Below are 19268 nucleotides of genomic sequence, written 5' to 3'. Positions count from 1 at the left end.
CTTACATACCGAGGTTAAAAACACGAAGACCACATGATAATTAAGTTGAAAAATACAGAGGTGCACAGATGATCTATCTTTTCTCAATGATATTTGATTTGTTATAAAATCATGAAAAACGTATACAAAATTACAAAACAACAAACGAAAAGGGAATTGTAGAGTATGGGTAATCACAGTTATCAAAAGCCAATAAAAGTATCTGCTATGTGTGAAAAACATGCACAGATTCAGGGTAAGTTTACTGATTTACAGTGTTCAACTTTATCTTTTTTGACACACATTCATATTTCCCCCCATGAAAAGGTTAACTTTGAGAGAGGTGCTTTACATGCAAGTACAGGTACCACACAATAAGCTATTACGTCTCAGAATTTAGTATAAGCATTTCAGTTTCAGATAAGCAGATTGGAAATTCAGAGACACAGTTGAAATAAAAATACATTTTCCAAGTTCTTATCCTGTTCTTTATCTTAACATAAAGAATCTGGATAAACATTTTTTTGTCCCTGTCTTTTCCTGTTCATTGGCCTAATATTTTTGGAAGACTCAGTTTGCATGAAAAATCTGCAAGAAAATGCATCTGTGTGGGGCTACTAGCTAATCCTGCCCATCATGGATGTCATCTAGTAAACCCTCTGCCTACTGTACGCTTGTTGTTGAATCCATAAAGCAATTGTATACAACCTGTGCAGTACCATATTTCAAAGGCACCTCTGTGATCACAGTGGAGGATTAAGCAGCTTAATAGGCAGGAAGTTGATAGAGACCAAAAACAGAGCTCAAAGATAGGGGGCATTGGGTTTAGATTTAAACATAAATGATCATGTTGCTTTTCTTATATGTATATTCTGAACCCAAGTGGCAGACACCCTACTTGGAGTTGGTGTTTTTTGTCTGGACAGAAACAGGCTAGCTGTTTCCTCCTGGTTCCAGTCTTCATGCTAAACTAACTTTCTAACCTCTGCTCCATGCACATTAACAGGTAGAAACATGAGAGTTGTCTCCTCGTCTCAGCAAGAAAGCAAGTAAGTGTTAGGCTATGTTCCACGGTGTCAAACAATTCCTTTTAAATAGTGTGTGACTTCTGGTAAAAATGCTGTTACAGGTTTCTCTTGATCATTAGGTAAAGTCAGAGACCGACAGCAGACAAACAATTTAAGTGACATAATTGAAATAACCCAACGGATACTTGATTTTGACGGCTGATGCTATTATCCGCATTTCAAAATATTTGCTTCTCAAATATACAGTAAAACCTAAAAACCAAAATATAAAACCATCACCATCATATGATTTTGGTAAAGACTCCCTAGATTTGACATTTGTTTGTTAATAATGAACTAGAGACATACTTGGGCCATTTTACACAGCGCGAGAATCAACTCAGCAGTGCTATCCAGTGGAGGAATTCTGTGATGGAGGCTGTTTCTAAATGATCCCAGCCCTAGTTGGTATTTCTGTTTTGTTCTATTATGTATAAACCAGCATATACATCAATACTAATATATGTGCAATAAGTAGATACTTGTCAATATAAAGATGCTATGAAAATAATCTTATTTTCACCTAGTGTGTGGGTGTTATACCTCATTGGTCACTAACTCGGCAAATAAGGCCACAACATGAGAGTTATTGTTGGTGGTTAAACTGATGACCTAACCTTTCTCTCATAGGGCTTAATAAGGTCCGTCATTCTCTGTGAGAGAATGTGATGTGCTGTGTCAAATAGAATTTGAGATTTATTGTCTTTTATGCTGACAGTGCTAACAAGACGTTATTCTCTACCTGCTGCTGCTGTTACACTCTGTGTGTGTGTGTTAGTCTTTTTTTAGCGCTTTGAGGGCAGAAACAGACAGAAGGCAGTGCAGGACCACTGCCACTATGTCATAGAGTAACAAGAGAAAAATCAAACTCCAGCAGAAAGCCTGTAGGAGACAAGAAATACATCAAACATTTAAGCACTGTGATGTGACTTAAGTGACATGATCCACAGTACAGTATGACTAGTTTATTCATTTCATATCTATATGTATTGGGACAAATATGAACCGAGAAGCTCCTTTTCTTTCAAATCATAAGTATGACCAGGATGATTTTACTGTTTTACCATGCATCAGTTTATTTCTCCTTGTCATCATCACCACACCGATCTCTTCATCTAGTTTAAGTTTAGTTTACTGGTCAGCTTATCTGTCTGTCCTATTATCTGCTTATGATCTTTCCTTTCCCTCTCCTTTTATTTACAAGAAGAAAAAAGAAGACTCACCGACAGGAGTTCCCCAGGACATCGATAATATTCTAGTCCGTAGTAATGGTATGAGGAATCGATCACACACACATCTTCGTTTTTCTCAAGGCTGAGGCTGTAACAGTACAGGCAGAAGGCAAGCAGGGTCCCCAGCAGGCCGACCACATTACTGTAGGCACAACCTTGAAGCTGTGGAAGATCCATCACTGTGAGCTTTTCAGTCATACTGTACACTGACTACACATACTGACACTAATGTTCTTCATCCATCCATTTTCTACCACTTCACTTTGGTTGATAACAGGAAGAGCTGGAGCCAATACAAGCTTGACAGTGTGAAATTACAGAAATACAAAGTAAATTATTATTTTATTTTTTTCAGCCAAATCCAAGTGAAGTAAATGGTGACCAATTCTTCAAACGTATAAAAACAACAGAAAAAAAAACAGAAAATGCCTCCGTACTGCTGCTGTGGTGTCATCCAAGTTGTTTTGGATTTGGCTGCAATGCGGTTTACCTGAAACTCCAGCAGTGTTTTGTGGACTCAAACACTTCACCCACCCCTCCATCTGCTCAGTGGTTAGTAGACAATAAGTGAATTTTCATTATTGGGTGAACTATCCCTTTAAGTTATGATTTGGTTGTAATATCATAATTTTGTATTATTTAATGATATCCTTTGACACTTGGGCTTATGTGAGATTTTATGGTTCAATACAGTTCTTTCTATTATCGTCTTTCATTTGTCTGTACACTTATTTACTTCTTACACCATTGCACATTTAAACTTTTTATACAGTTTAAGTTGAAAAATAACTAAATAAACAAAGAAAGACCAAATTGATCGGCCCAGACAACAAAAGACAAAACAACAGGTTTGAGAGGAAAATGTTCCCTCACCTCCAGGAACCTGTTTTTAGACTGGATATACAGAAGGTAGTGATAACTGAGACGTGAGATCAAAATCTCCCACGAACCCTTTAGATCAGCTTGCTATGAGAACTTACCATTTGTCTGCTGGGGTTCTTCACATTGGCCACTGTGAATGATCCTCCTGTCACAATCTGCAGCGCATGCACACACACACACACACACACACAAACACTTTATCTTGGTAGAATACATTTTTACACAAAAATAACCCTCCTCCAAGCATGGATAGATTTTGTTCTTTAAGGAAGATGGGAATTATTTATATAGACTTTGATTCTTCAGGCTAACTATACCAGCAGTCAGATTATAATAATCATCATGTGTTACGTACGAGAAGTCCTAAGACAACCGGCAGTATGAAGAGTTTTGGCAGAACATGATCAGCATACGCGAGTGGGACTGACAGCACAACCTGGAAGAGCCCCAAGAGGATGGTCACCACCTACAGACACAGATATATCTGGCATTACACCCATACTGAATAATAATTTATGGTAAATATGACTTAAATTCAAATGATGTTAACTCCATCCAGTCAGAGTAGTGTCCTGATCTTACCCCGGCAGTTTCAGGGTCAAACCAGGTGGAGAGGCGATGTAACGTGGCTCCAACTGTTGGCACTACTCCCTCTGAAGACATTTTACTGCAAAACAAGAAACTTAAGTCAGATACAACAGTAGATCTTGGTGAAGAGTTGTTTTCCACAAAACAGACAAGTGAACTCTGACTTTTCAAGACTCCCTCAAACATGTGACTACAAACCTCACTTGATCCCATCATGAGCAGAATGAAACTGTGTGTGCAAACCCCATGTAGTTCTCTAGCAAGATGGCAGCAGAGCATAGAGGGGCCGAGTCACAGAGAGGATGACAGTGCACATATAGCGGAAAGGAGGAAAACTTAATCGGTAATCAGGTTATGTGTAAACTACGACAAAGCAGCTTAGTTTACAGCTGAAGCCAAAGGAAAAATGTACCATAAATGTACACATTCAATATATATTGGTTCCTTTCAAAGAGTCTCCAGTAAAAAACAAACAAAAAAAGATTCAAGATTCTATATTAGAATATACAATGACATTGTGAGGGCACAGCCTTAGATTTAGAAAATGATATGAAATATTAGGAAATATAAATAACAAGAATTCTATACAAACATAGAAATATGCAAATATATATATATATATAATCAGGTGTGAGCAGTGTGACAGCAGCAGATAGTGAGCACAGCACTGACAGCTTAAATATAACACGGTGGTTAAAATGGTGCCTGAGATTTATGTTGCAGTGAGAGAGGGGGGTTGACACGTGAGTGTAGTCATGATGTCTTCTTCTAAAATCTAAATCTAGTTATTTAGTTTATCGTGACAACCGCAAAGTGATTGATGAATGACTACACTGACTGTTACTGTCAGTCATCTTCCCAACATCCGAAAACATCCTGTCTGAATAAAATATGGTGTTTTAATGAAATAATAGAGGGGACATGTGTGATGTAATGATGTGGAGCTACTAATTGCTGTGAAATGGTTTTCTTCAACACCACCATGTGGTACACGCGACTAATTGCAGTATGCAATATGATGGATAGATAACTACGGAAAGGTTCATTTCAATGAGTTAAATGAGTGCATGAAGGTAAATGCTCATTATTTGAGAATAATGCCTTAAAACTGGTAACATAAACGATAATGAGCGAGAAAGAGGGGGAAAAGACATGAGTAGATGTGAAGAACAACAGAGACAGACCACATGATCATGAGACACAGCACCGCTGGAGAGGGCAGAAGACAGTGGGAAGCCAGTAAAACTAAGTGGCATGTGTGTGGTGTTTGCGCAAGTGGATTGAGAAATAGTGAATAAAATGAGGTAGTGAAAGAGAGAAAAAAGGAAGAGAGAGAGGGAAAGGGAGAGAGGGTTCATCAAATCCACATGTCTCAACCCTCTTAGGAAAGACAGGAATGCTGCAGGATGAGAAGCAGATGTGGAGAGGAGGAGGAGGAGGAGGAGGAGGAGGAGGAGGAGGAGGAGGAGAGAAAAGAAAGAGTCGAGGAGAGTGGGGGGTGCAGGTTGATGATGAAATAAACAACTGACAAGGCCCAGTAAAAGTGTCAGGAACGGTTTCGTTTGTATTAGTAGAAGAACAAAGTCACTTCCTTCAGCTTATGCACACACTTTTTACTTCCCATTTCAGAAGAAACAGGTTGTTTAATAAGAGCATTTTGGGTTTTACTTCTGGTTTTCATGTGGAGCACTATACGTTTAACTAAAATGACTATATCAGAAGTAACAATATGTTCCATATGAGTATAAACACAAGGCAAACTTTTGTGTCACACATTAGTCTTGTGCAATAATGACAAGAGATGATATTTGAATATTCAGTTTTGTATATAAGTGGACAATATTTTGCATTGTAGTCTTATATTGCACTGGCTCGTTCATGTTAATAAGATATTAATTGTTGCTAGTTGCGCCAGTTTGGGGACATGAATCAAATAATGACAGAAATATTTTTGGTCGAACAGTTTGTATCTTGTTTCTTAGGTATTCAAAAGTTGTCAGAAACCAATTACACTAAATTGTAGTGTCTATACCATCTATATCATTGGTAGATCTGTAGATAAACATCTGTTAATTGTAGCTACAAACAATAACCTAGATGACACTATCCTCCTCTAAAATTAATCTCTGCAAGCACATAGGTCGCACAGCAACATTTAGCAAAACCCAACAAAACACAAATGTGTTTTCTGAAATGTGGTCGTGTTTTATAGAATCTGTGTATAAATGTTGTGATTTCTACACTATTGTGTTTTTTATAAAATTAAGTTGAATTTTCTGAGATGTACGTGTTTTGTCAAAGGTTGTGTTTTGACCTCAGAGCCAATGTAAAAGACAGGGTACATACAGTACAGGGTAAATAAGTACAGGGTACATAAAGGTACAGGCAGAGAGGTACAGGGTCAATACAGGTACAGAGAGAGGGTATATAGGTACAAGGTATATACAGGTACAGAAAGGGGGTATGTAAGTATGGGGTACATACAGGCACAAGGTATACACAGATACTGACAGCTGAATGCACACAGGTACACGTAATGAGAGCTTGTAAAGATTTCATGACCTGACAGACCTGTCTATATATTTTATAGTTAAAAATCAACCATTTATAAATCTACAAAATGATTCAGCATGACAATTTCAAGGTTGTCAATGTAGAGCAAAGATTTGTATTTGTAAAAATAGAGATCGCATGAATAAAATCTGTGACAATATTGGTGATGCTATACAAAGACAGTGAAAAATGTGTGATCAGATACATAAAGCAGAAAAACTGCATGAAAGGTTCATTGTGAAGCTCAAGTTACAAATATGATTGACAATAAGTGATCTGAATGTAATGTCCTCTCATTGGATAGTGCTTTACGACTGGATTGTCATTGTCCAATCAGATTTGGGGGTAAACACATTGTTAACATTAGTACTTGTAACTTGAGCCTTACACAGGGAACTTTCACTGCTGAGTTTTACACAGGGTTTGTCTGTGATTGTAGATGTTGACAAGAGCACCTCTTTTTCCACAGTTTCTCTGTGTGACCTCACCACTCATTTCTATTATTCTGAGATTTTATTCACACAGTATCTTTTTTGTAATTTTATTTCTACATGTGCACATGCTTCATCAAATGCAAATCATTTCTACACACACTTTCTATATTCTATAAGAATACAAATCATTAACACACATTTGTTTATTTTTAAGATTCACAAATAGAGAAGTATGTATTAACATCACTTCATCCGCTCAAAACGTTGAGCCTAGACAACAGGCATCACCAGTGAGGATACGTTTTACCACTTTAATCTGTCAGCAGCAATATCACAACAATAGTAAATGTGCCACTGTTGTACTTTCTGTAGGCCTTCAACTGTGAACTCATCATAACAGTGTCATGTGAAGCTGCCACTTACCTCGACTGCAGCTTCTCAGGGATATACTGTGATGTGTGGATGGCAGCAGGAGGGTGCGAGCATCACATCGAGCAGAAAAACCGTCTGGATTCTATGTCCTGAAGATGAACTTTTCACGGTGAAAAATTCCCGACAACAAAACGTTTGCTGTAAACCAGCAGAGGAAGAGAAGGAGGAGCTCAGCTGGATCTCATCCACGTACGGACAATGTCCCCCCCTCTCTCTCTCTCTCTCTCTCTCTCTCTCTCTCTCGTAGGGAGGTGCATTAAAAAACAACGAGTGGTCGACAGGATCCTACGGACGAGGACAACTTTGCGTACATTTCTGCAGAGAAGAAAAAAGGTAGGACTGAGACATTGTGTGTTTTCTAATGATAAAGTCTGTTACATGGATGTCCTGATACTGGTGGAAGAGGGGCTGGTTCACCCACACACACACACACAGAGCAGGGGCGCACAGAGCTGCGTTATTTTTCAACAATCCAAAACAGATGAGCTGCAAATTTACGCAACACTGTCAATCTGTGCGTAACGGGTAGAGATGGAATTTCCGGTTGAGTGTGGGCTGACCAGGCGGCTCCGGTGGACCACCGATAAAACATCAACACTCATCTGCTCCAGTTGTGACTTCTTTATGAAGCAGTGGACTGTTGCCTCCAACTCTGCAACAACAGCTGCTGAACACACTGGAGGGTCACTTCGGGTAATCCGGGACATTTCTTTGCATTTTAGATTTCTGCTGGACACATTAGATCAGCATATTATACCTTTCTGTAATCCTTAGGATGTTTTCGAACCACACCAGAAGAAATAAATGAGATATCATACTCCGAGGACACATGACAAAGCTTTTAGTGTTCCTTGTGCCAAAAAATAAAATTCTGCCTGAATTTGACAATCAAACTTCAGGAGGTCCCTAAATGCATATTTTCCCCATTTAGAGAACTCAAATGACTGTCCCAGATTACCCAAAGCATGCTGTCCCACATTATAAACTATATTTGAGAATGTACTACATGATAGAATCAGCCACAGTCCTGACAGAATCGAACATTATAAGAGGAGGATTTATAGCAGTTGTACTAGGCTCTTTATTTGATATCACAAGAGTTCAACTTAATTCATTTCACATATGAAATGAAATGCCTCACACATATTATCAATCACAATCAGGACTAAGGAAGCCATGTTAAGCATTCTGCTTACTTCCATCAGAATCATTAATACGTAATCTATTCATTTTAATACTATTCCTTTTTACACAGTGGTTTCCAAGTTGAATAGCAGTTCAGCTGGGTTCTCTCTGTGTGGAGCTATATCAGTATCAATATATCAGCCAATCTGGTGAACAATGCAGATTTCATGTCACTGGTAATTGCCAGTATGTTATCTGATATGACACTTGACTCCTCAATAGTTTTAGCGTTGTCCCTATATACTGGCACAGTTTGAACTTTAAGGTTGGGGTTTCACAAATTATCTGGAGATAATGTAATATGAACATCAGAGGCTTCTTTTACATGAACGTTATAATCAGGATACCAGCAGGTGGAGTAAACCAAATACACCACAAATGTTATCTTGTTTGTCTTATTCTGTTCACCCACACCAATGGCTCAAGACGGATGGCCTCCACAAATACAATTGAATAGAATTGAATTGTTGACAATGTGTTGCAGGAACTTTGGGATCACTGTGGGAGAAGAGGCGCTGCCTTTACTCCCAACTTTGGGCTTTTACTTTTCAGATCTTTTACACACGCAAAAACCTACATAACACACTCAGTGGGGTAGTGGTGCCTGGAGAAGTGGGTATATGCTACTCTTAATTTATGCCACAGATTATTTTAAAGAAACCCATCCAGCAAAGGACAACCCTAGTGTGTTAATAACAGTGACATGTAAGACTAGTCTTATATATTGAGTTCACCCCAAAATAGGCCAATAGTATTTGCACATTGTCACATTATTTCTGATGTAGATTTTGCATCAATGCTGAACCACAGACTTTTGACTTGAAACTTTCAGATTTGCAACAGACAGTGTAGTCTCAAAATAATTTATGTAAAAATGTCAAGTTATTTGATTTATAACTAATGTAACATGATAGAAAAACTCTTCATTAAATCTAACTCTTAACATTGAACTTATGTAATAAAGTTACTTGAAATTTTCATCTGTAATTCAAATACAAGTAAGCATTTTTAAAAGCATTTAAAAATTAACACTATGGGACAAATGTTACCATATTATACTATTTTATAAATTACTCAACTGTGTGCGATTAGCATAGTTTACAAGGTTCTGCTATTAAAAAATGCTCACGGTGGCTGACGTCTTCACCTGAAGTTGAGGGTTAAAAAAGCACAATATGAACACTTTAATGTTGTTGGCCACACCCGTGCTTTTTCTGTATGTGATGGAGAAAGGTCGGCAGCTTTTGCAGATCTCAACAGCTGCAACATAAAGCTTTGTGATGACCCTGCAGTGAACTCTGCTGTCATCTCCAGGTGATGGCAGTGGCAGTCTCTAGGGATCTGACGGTGCAGGTGCTTGAGGATGCGAATGCTGTCAAGCTCACTGACAGACAGCAAGTCCTGCGCGCTGCCGTCCAGAGAGGAGAGCCCAAATGTCTGGGGGTGAGTCTAAAACTGTGTGTGTGTGTGTGCGTAGGTGGGGGGGTGGGGGGTTGGGGTGTGGAAGCCTCACATAATATGATAATTGGGCAGAGTAGGGGTCTGAATTTTTCTCTTCTCACAATTGTTGATTGTTCTGCAAAATGTATAAACCATGATCAGTGAATAACTTTCTATACAACCTTTTTTCCAGATGCATATAAGGTCACCATGACTTTAACCTTTGACCTCTGAAATCCAATCACTGAACCAAAGTGGAAAAAATTCCCTAAAGGTGATCTTTAGATGTCACATTTAAACAAAAACAGTTCCATGCAAAGAAAACACAGAAGAAGGAAAGACACAGGAAGACGATTTATATGCAAATGAAAGCGACAGAAATTATTAGCAAGTTTACTTTTTTGTCAAGAATAAAAGGGATTCAGGTGTAAAATATAAAATGCTTCTCAAACTCGATTAGAATCAATATAAAAAAAACTGACCTGATGTTTCATGGCCTGTGGCTAATTGTCTTCAACATTCCTCTAAAGTGTTCATGTTCAGGCAATTATTATGATTTAATGTTGATTTTCCTGCAAGGGGTTAGGACTAACAGGCTTTATAGTTCTCACACAAAAATGATCAGCACAACTCAGACAGTAGTACCCAGCACAACACAAGTGTCTTTGCTATTTTCAGGCCGATGCACTTATTTTCATTTGCTGCCATGTGAGCACACGTGGTCGTGTTAGTGTTAAAATGAGGGTTGGTTGGTCAGGTGCATTGTTAGCACATTGATATCTTGATATCTTGAGGCAGTGGAAAACAATAGCGCTTGCCTGATGTTCCTTCTTCAGTCATGAGTTATAAGTACAGAATAAGTACAGGTAAAACAAGAAATTAAAAATATAATTGAATGAAAAATAGGATAGTATGGATAGGAGTACTCAAATGCCGAATGAGTAGAATGCCCTTCCAAAAGCCATGATCTATTAGCTGAAGCTTAAAGCATAATTATTCAGGAGAAAACTAGTCAACATCCATCTTATAATTCTTCTGTGCTCTCTGCTGTTGCTAGCTTTCAAATGCATCTCTAATATTTATCCATGTTTTACCCAGCTTTCATAAGAATGCTTTTTAGGTTGGGTAGAAAATGATATCCATGTGTTCAGGTCCCCCATCACTATGGCAGTTAAATACCAGTGAGGCCATGTATGAGATGAAATCTGATTAAAAGTTTAGAGCATGTACTTCCAAGCATGTAATCTATCTCTTCGTAATGATTTGTTGCTCAAGTTGTGTCAGTATGTGACAGTAGCTGTGTTTTTCACTGGGTATATGGTGCCATTTTGGTGGATAAAGCAAATTACTGCTGAAAAAGATTTGACCCATTATGTTCACTCTCTGGTGTTCACAACTTTTTACACGTTGGTAATAATATATATGCAAATTTGTCCTACAAAAAGTTTGTAGAATTATGTCACTATGGTGAATGTGTTTGGTGTTTCGAGGTATGCATTCACTTAATATAGAGCTGGGAAATGTTTGGAGCATGAGCTATAAGGACTGAGCAGGGTCGTAGTGACTGAACCTGTAATAAGAGATAAACAATGCAATGCTTAATACTGTGCACACACAGTGTTTCTGTGTAATTACATAAAAGTGGGTCTTCCGGGACTTTCCTCACTGGCCTTTTATCTTTTATGTTAGGTAACTAGCATTAGTATGCAGCAGTGTGAGTATGTAATCAACCCCCAATGACCCTACCCCAGCTGTTACAGAAGTCTGTATTTAAAATTAGCATATTTCCTTAAACTCGTTGTCATTCTTTGATATAGTACAGTAAATCTATCACATATTGAGTTAGGGGATTATAAATACTACAAATCTCCAGGAAATGAATGTAAATCCGTTGAAACACAGCTGTGTGTGTGTGTGTGTGTGTGTGTGTGTGTGTGTGTGTGTGTGTGTGTGTGTGTGTGTGTGTGTGTGTGTGTGTGTGTGTGTTTGCGTGCGTGCGTGCGTGCGTGTTTGTTCTAGGTGAGTCAGGTTATGCTGGGGCTGATGGTCATGTCCTACTCCATTCCTCTGCACGTCACTGAATTCACTGAGGTTGTCACCCTGGGAGTTCCCTGGTGGAGCGGCCTAATGGTAAGTTTGTGTGTGTGTGTCAACAATAATAATAATATAATAATTCTGATTTCATTGTAACCTTTTTATTTCTTTTTGGGGTGTGTGCTGCCAGTTCATCACAGCAGGAGTTGTTGCAATCTACTTGGACAAACACTGCACCATGAAGACTGTGAGTCCATTGACGAAACATACACACACATGCATGCCTGTACACAAACACAGCCTACACCCACATTAATACTTTTGTTTTAAAACGCATCACTTTTGCTACGTTTATATCTCTAAAACTGTTGGAAACAAAAACAGACGCCCACATTCAAATCCTGATTGGTTCTGACTGTTCAAGACTCGACTATCAACGGTGAATACAAAGTGTTGCAAACACTTACTCTCAGTTCCACCTCGTCGTCGGTCCAAGAAAAGACATCCCTGCTCTTTCTTTACACCATCCCTGTTAGTCGTATTTTATGCAACTAAGCAACAAACTGCAAAGCATACAATGTGTTTCCTGTTAATAGTGACTAAATGGTCACGTGTTATGTGTTGGTATGGATGAAGATTATTTCTGATGCAGAGTTAAAACACTTGTCTGGACAGAGATGATTTTTGTTTTCAAACAGTGTTCATGGTGGAATCATATTATTGTGGATGTAGCCACAGTCTCGAAGTCACCTCCTTCCAATATCAATGATGCGTCCTGAGTCTGTAAACACTTAGGTTTTAGCCCATATCCAAGGGGTCCAGGAACAACATACATCTGGATAATAAACACCGAAAAAAAGATTCACGTTTGTGATGGAAATTTGACCTGGTGAGACTTCTGAAATAAAGAGATTCAAGAATAATAGTCTTTTAAGAGGATTTTATTCCTTGCAAGGAAGGTCAGACAGTCATACAGTGTGCGATGAGCATTCTGCAGAGGGAATGACAAAGAAACAGTTGCAGGCATATGCTTTTTATGCAGATACAATGAAGAAATGTGTGTGTGTGAAGAGTTGAACTGTGTGTGTGTGTGTGTGTGTGTGTCTCCTCGAGGTCTTGGTGGGGGAGACAAGCATTCTGCAGATATGTGGCATCCTAATAGTTTCACACGGAGAAATGGTATGCATAAGCAGAGATAATACAAGCATGGTATAATGGTAACATTTTCCATGACACAATCAAGTAACTTAACTTTGTCACGAAACAGAAACGGGACACATATTTTAATCAGCTACAACTACTAGTGATGTCGTGGGCCACAGCAGCTGGGTAAATACATGAAATAGGCAGCAGCCAACATACAAGGGTTATGATAAGTTCATGGAGAGATTCACACACTCTCCTCTGACATAATACCTGTGATTGGATACATGGGAAATAATTATTAGCTGATCAGTGTCTCATTTGTCTGAAGCTTTACATTGTTTATTTTGAATGTATGTGATTGATGTAAGATAGATGTTTCAGTGCAGATAACTGATTGACAGGTCAGGTCAAGTTTATTCATTAAGAGACCCAGCATTCCCACCATGAGCAAGCACTTGGCTACAGAAAAAGGTACATTGTTGTGTCTGTTCTTAAACTGACAACTATCTGTCATATAAGCAAGAACTTATATCCAAACAGGATTTTGACCTTCCTTTGCTGATCCAAATGAACACAGTCCTATATGTGATCTGATATGGACTTAATGACTGAGCAAATGAAGAGTTGTGACAGAAACTGAGAGCGGCTTGTTGAAAAGAAGAGAAAAGTTGCCAGTTGATGGGTGAACTTAACAGAGTTAGTTACCACAGTAACTAAGTAACTATGTCATCTCTGTTTCTGAAACTGCAAATCAAGAGTTTCCCCTCAACTCAGGATTAACAGGATGAACAAACTGATGAACAAACCTGCTTCCTGGAAGTGTTTACCCCTAATGCAGGGGTCGGCAACCCACGGCTCTGGAGCCGCATGCGGCTCTTCAGCCCCTCTGCAGTGGCTCACTGTAAAGTGTTGTGCATGAATTATATTTTTCGCCAACAATGAACTGAACAAATCAGTTTTCATATGATGAACATGAGTGACGTTCACTCCAACAAGAGTGAACGTCACTCACGTTCATTTTTTAAATCATCGTGAATCAGGACATCATGTGAAACACCAGGAGCGAGAGACACACACACACACACACACACACACACACACACACACACACACACACACACACACACACACACACAGAGAGAGAGGCCCCGGGGGCTCCGCCCCCACTCACTCGCTCAGAGCCACAAGCAGTGAGATCAGAGCTCGTTGATGTGAAGCATCCGGTAAGTGACCTTGTTGAAGAACAGTGGAAACAGTGAAAACACAGAGTTTCTCTGGTCACAGCTGCTCAGTGATCAGAGCAGAAGCTGCAGTTGGTTTGTACCGAGCTGGAGTCTCTGTGTCCTCATCCACTCTGACCTGCTCTCACTATAACTAATAAACACTCATCACTAGTTATCAGGACCTGATCAGTACATGAAGTAACTTAGTGTTTGTTTGATTCGCTCTAGAGTTTATGAGACTGCATTTAAACATCGGGAAAAATGACAATGACATTTTGTGCTCAGTACAACACGAGTAGTGACGCTCACAGTCAGGACTCACTGTTATAATGAACGGAGCGACACGCAGACATGATCCGACACCATCGATTCATAACCAAACATATGACCGGACGTTTGTCACCTAAATCATCCCAATAAAAAATGGAACAAATGAACGTGAACTAGTTCATTTTAGGAACTGTGAAGTTAGTTCAAAATTTGAAAAATGTAACTATGAACGTGAACTACTTCATTTTAATCTGCATGAACTTAACTCTGAACTAGTTCATTTTAAGTGTGAACTTGCACAACACTGAGTATAACTATATATAAAACTTTATAAGATGTGTTATCAAATATGTTTTGCGGCTCTAGACAAATTGTATTTGGTGGAAGAGGGGGCGAAATGGCTCTTTTGATGGTAAAGGTTGCCGACCCCTGCCCTAGTCCTACTGCAGCTGCTGCTCAGCTTAGTACTGCTACTTTTCTGCCACTTCTAATGTTTTGTGTTTCAGCTGCATTTGTGTTTGATGGTGAGTGTGGTGTCCACTGTGCTGTCAGTGGCGGCTGTGATCATCTACTCTGTGGACATCGACAAGAGCCCTGTGGTGACCTGCGTCAAGGTGGCAAAAGAAAACTGCACTGAGAAAGACTTCGCCCTGGTTGGTGTCAGCTTCATTTCATGTCATCATGCCTTCACCCAAAACAACACAACACAACAACAACAACTGAAAGCTTAGAAGTGTGTGTGAGGATGAGAGTTGGTCTGGTGGAAAGTTTGAACTAATACTGGGCTCCTCTGTGGCCTATGAAAAAACCTGTAGATTAGTAAAAGTAGGTCACGGACACAATTTATTGGGAGAATTTAGACTCAAAACAATGATGTACAAATGAAAAATACACGTAAATAACTAACTGGACACATGTAAAAGAACTTAAAGGTACAGTGTGTAGAATTCAGTGACATCTAGTGGTGAAGTTGCATGTTGCAGCTGAATACCCCTCACCTCACCCTCCCATTTCAAACATGAAGGAGAAGCTGGTGTAGCCTTCAGTTGTCATAAAACTCAAAAGGTGTTTTGTTTGTCCAGTTTGGGCTACTGTAAACATGGCGGCCTGCGTAGAGAGGACCTGCTCCTGATGTAAATATAAAGTTTAAAGGGCCCATTCTAGGGTAAAGAAAACCACAATTCGTCCAATTTAGGTGATCACACACTAGTGAAAACATCACTAGGATTATTTTATATTCAATTTCTGCCAATAGATCCCTTTCACCTAAATATCACACACTGGACCTTTAATAAACAGTGTGTGACAAATCCACACATCACAGCCTTATTTAATAGCAGTGTTGGTATTGTTTGTGTTCTAACCGAGGGAGCCTCTTTGTATCAATGAGGCTCATGACACTACAGAGCACATGTATGCATGTATGCGTGTGTGTATAGCTGCTTCCCAGCAGTGGGTGTATGTGTGAACGAAAATGTCAGAGTGAGGGCCTCCAGACTTTCTCCAGTCAGTCCCCTTGTATAAAGTCCGACGTAGCAGATATGAGTGCACAGCAGGAGATCCTCCGCAGGATTCACAGTGAGCGAGTGGGCGTGTTGATGAGGATCTAACAGGCGACAGACGCACAAATGGAAATAACTAAAAGAAAACAACTATCTCCGAATGACGAAGATTTTAAGAGAGTTTGTGGTGATACGGGCAGACGCCAATGTTGATGTGATGTAAACAAAAACACGTGAGCTCTACAGCGGAATTTATACATTTCATCCTGTCTCCGCCTGCTGCACCTCACCTGAACTCTCCGGAAATGTCTATGTTGTTGTGAACGTGTCTGAGTGGAGAATCTCCTGCTGCGTTGTGCATTTGTGAAAGGCAAACTCTGGAGAAAGTCCCGACTCAATTACCTGCACATCCTCAGGAGGTCATATCTGAAAAAAGGCTTGAGTGTGTGTGTGTGTGTGTGTGTTGCAATTACAGAAGTGAATGTGATTGCTGTGTGTCCTTTACCACAGAGGCTGAGCAGAGGACTGAAGTCATCCCTTCTTCTCTTCACTCTGGCACAAACAGCCATCTCTGCGGTTCTCAGCTTCCTTCTCTTCAGACAGAGGCGCAGCTTTGGACAGTACACTGTAAGATTCAAAGACTTCTTCTTTATTAGCAAAGACCTGACTAATCTACTCTACACGAATTCCTATCACAGAATGACACAACCTCACTGTGCTGTTTGCCCTGCTGACATGGCTGTTATTACTTCCACTTGTATTTCCACTTCTGATGTGACAGAGGGTTCTTGCTGTATTCAACAGGTTCACGTTGTTTTAATCATATTTTTACATGGCAGCATGACATGACATATACTTTTATATATTTTTGTATTACCCTGAATTAGTTGCTGTGTGAACTTCCAAATAGTGAAAGCCCTAACAAACTACACCACATAGAGCTTTTATAGAGCTCATATGAAACATCTGCTTCACTGAATACAAACAGCTGAGCCTCCTACTCAATTCAAAGGAAAAGGACAATCAGTTCTCTGTGGGATTCAGTGTGAGCAACAAAAAGCAAACTCAAAAACAAAACCCATTTGTCTCTGTCTGTTGTCTCTCACTGGTCAAAATGCAAAATCAGTCAGTCAATCTGTGTCTGCTGAAATTACAGCTGTTGTTTGTCGACATGATGTGTTTACTTCATTCATTTCTTTTAGATTTTATCAGCTAGCATTAGAGCGGCAAGACCCCTGCAGACTTGTCATCCAACTTTTTTTTACAGTCGCTGACACTGACATAGCAGCACAAGGTTACACAAGCTTAACCTGTAACCTAGGTTACAACCTTGACCTGTAACCTAGACAGGGTGAAGAGACTATTTAATTGGTCAACATCCAATTAATCTCAATCAACTACAGCTAGTGGGTCAGTGAAACATGCAAATGCAGCACACTATTTAACATATATGAAGTATAAATTTCCATAATATATGAATGATGAGCGAATATTTATTTTGATAGAACATATTTCTTATAATAAGTTTGAACTAACAATGCTCTTGTAGAAAATTATTAGACAATTGCAGCCTAGGGAAACCTGCCAGTGTGCAGCAGTATTAGCCTTGACTTTTAATACTAATCGGTCAGCCACTGGAGATGTGTCACTGTTCAGAAAACCCCTCTCTTCTCCCAAGTCCTCATTGTCACTGTCCCTGAATGCATTTTAGGAAACTTAACTTTATGATATGTGAGGAAATGTAAGCCCACCAAGGGGCTGACTCTCTTTCTCTCTCTTTGTCTTCCATAGTCTCTCTCTCACGCTGCTCCATCCACCCCCGAATCACTCATACCCCCAAACCTGCACTGATCAGTAGAGGTGAGGGATGACGTCTCATCAGGGCGACTGATCAGCTTTCATCATGTTGGGATGTTGATTGAACCAGGGGTGATGGATTACCTCTTGTTCACATTGTGTTTGTCTACTTGTCTGCCTGTGACTTATCCACTCTGCTACCTGAAATGTTGTGGAGCTCAGGAGCTTCTCTTTTCAAATGTCTCTTGTTTTTATTATTGTCAAGGTATGTTAGTATCTGAATATTAGATTTTTTGTACTCTTAAGCCAAATGATTCCAAACTTCAATCAACAACAGAGCTGCATTATGAAAATAAGAAATTATGAATAATAAAACCTATAAACATTGGCAGAATGTTTCAAATATGAGCCTTTATCAAATGAATGGAAGGGAACAGAGGAAAGGCAGAAAACACGTAGTCTGATCAAGAGACTTTGCTCTTGTGTTGTAAATCTTTTGTGGCCATGAAATGTGAACATTTATCCTGTGAAGTGAAGCAAACTGTGTGAGTGGAACAGGAAGCAAAGGGCAGCCATGTGTACAGAGCATTACAGGGGACTATGGCAGTTCCTGGCAAAAGGGGCCGTGTGTACCCTACATTGAACCAAACCGAGCCTTCCCCCAAGAAACACATGATACAGGATGGACACTCTTCAATAAAACCACTCCAATTAAAGAGCTTTTAGCAGAAATGTATTGATACTGTATTGGCGGATTGATATTATAATGGTAGTAAGAGAGCTCTTCTCTGCAGAGGAAACACTTCCACTTTGTATAAGAGTAGATCATCTGTGTGTGTAACAAGCAGGTGAATACTGACTTTATGAAAAGCTTTAAAATAACAGTAAAATACTCCACCACTGAATTCAGACCTGTTTTTTGTCGGTCAGTTTCACAATTACTTTGAGATAAACAATGTTCCTCACATCTGAAATAGATGTGTGAATGGCACAAAGTATACAGTATCGTGTTTGTTTTTTTCTGTATTCTTCGTTAACACAATGTTGAAATATGTTTATTAATTGTGTTCTAACTCTGATAAAGTTTGCATTATTTTATATAAAATAAAATCATATATACATATGGATTAAACCCATGGTCCTCGGAGATTCATTTTGTTCTATACAACTACAGTAAATGTGTGTGTGTGTGTGTGTGTGTGTGTGTGTGTGTGTGTGTGTGTGTGTGTGTGTGTGTGTGTGTGTGTGTGCTCACTTTTGTTACCTCTGGACCCTTTCCAGCATAAACACTGACCTTGTCAGGACCAGTACACCTCATGGGACCAAAGCTTGCTCCTAAAGGTCCTGGTTAAGGTTAGGGTGATGCATGGATTGCTAATGTTTAAAGGGATAGTTCACCAGAAAAAGAAAAGAAAATTCTGATGTCGACACGAGCGGACTAGGGTTCGGGTTAGGGTCCATTTTGTGGACTCAAACACTTCACCCACCCCTCCATCTTCATAGT

The 19268-nt window shown here is 39.4% G+C and overlaps 1 protein-coding gene across 1 annotated transcript; it reads left to right on the top strand.

Annotated features, from left to right (window-relative positions):
- The first annotated feature begins 7348 nt into the window (after nt 1-7348).
- On the top strand, nt 7349-18900 carry tmem176 (transmembrane protein 176). Its single transcript, XM_035177835.2, has 7 exons — nt 7349-7500; nt 9667-9795; nt 11812-11922; nt 12017-12073; nt 14972-15118; nt 16478-16594; nt 17759-18900. The coding sequence occupies exons 1-7, from the start codon at nt 7366-7368 to the stop codon at nt 17816-17818; spliced, it is 756 nt and encodes a 251-aa protein (XP_035033726.2). The 5' UTR covers nt 7349-7365; the 3' UTR covers nt 17819-18900.
- Nucleotides 18901-19268: the final 368 nt, after the last annotated feature.

This window comes from Hippoglossus stenolepis, chromosome 2 (assembly GCF_022539355.2).
Source record: "Hippoglossus stenolepis isolate QCI-W04-F060 chromosome 2, HSTE1.2, whole genome shotgun sequence".
NCBI lineage: Eukaryota > Metazoa > Chordata > Actinopteri > Pleuronectiformes > Pleuronectidae > Hippoglossus > Hippoglossus stenolepis.
The sequence above is the reverse complement of the archived record's forward strand: the minus strand, read 5'-3'. Positions and strand labels throughout refer to the sequence as shown.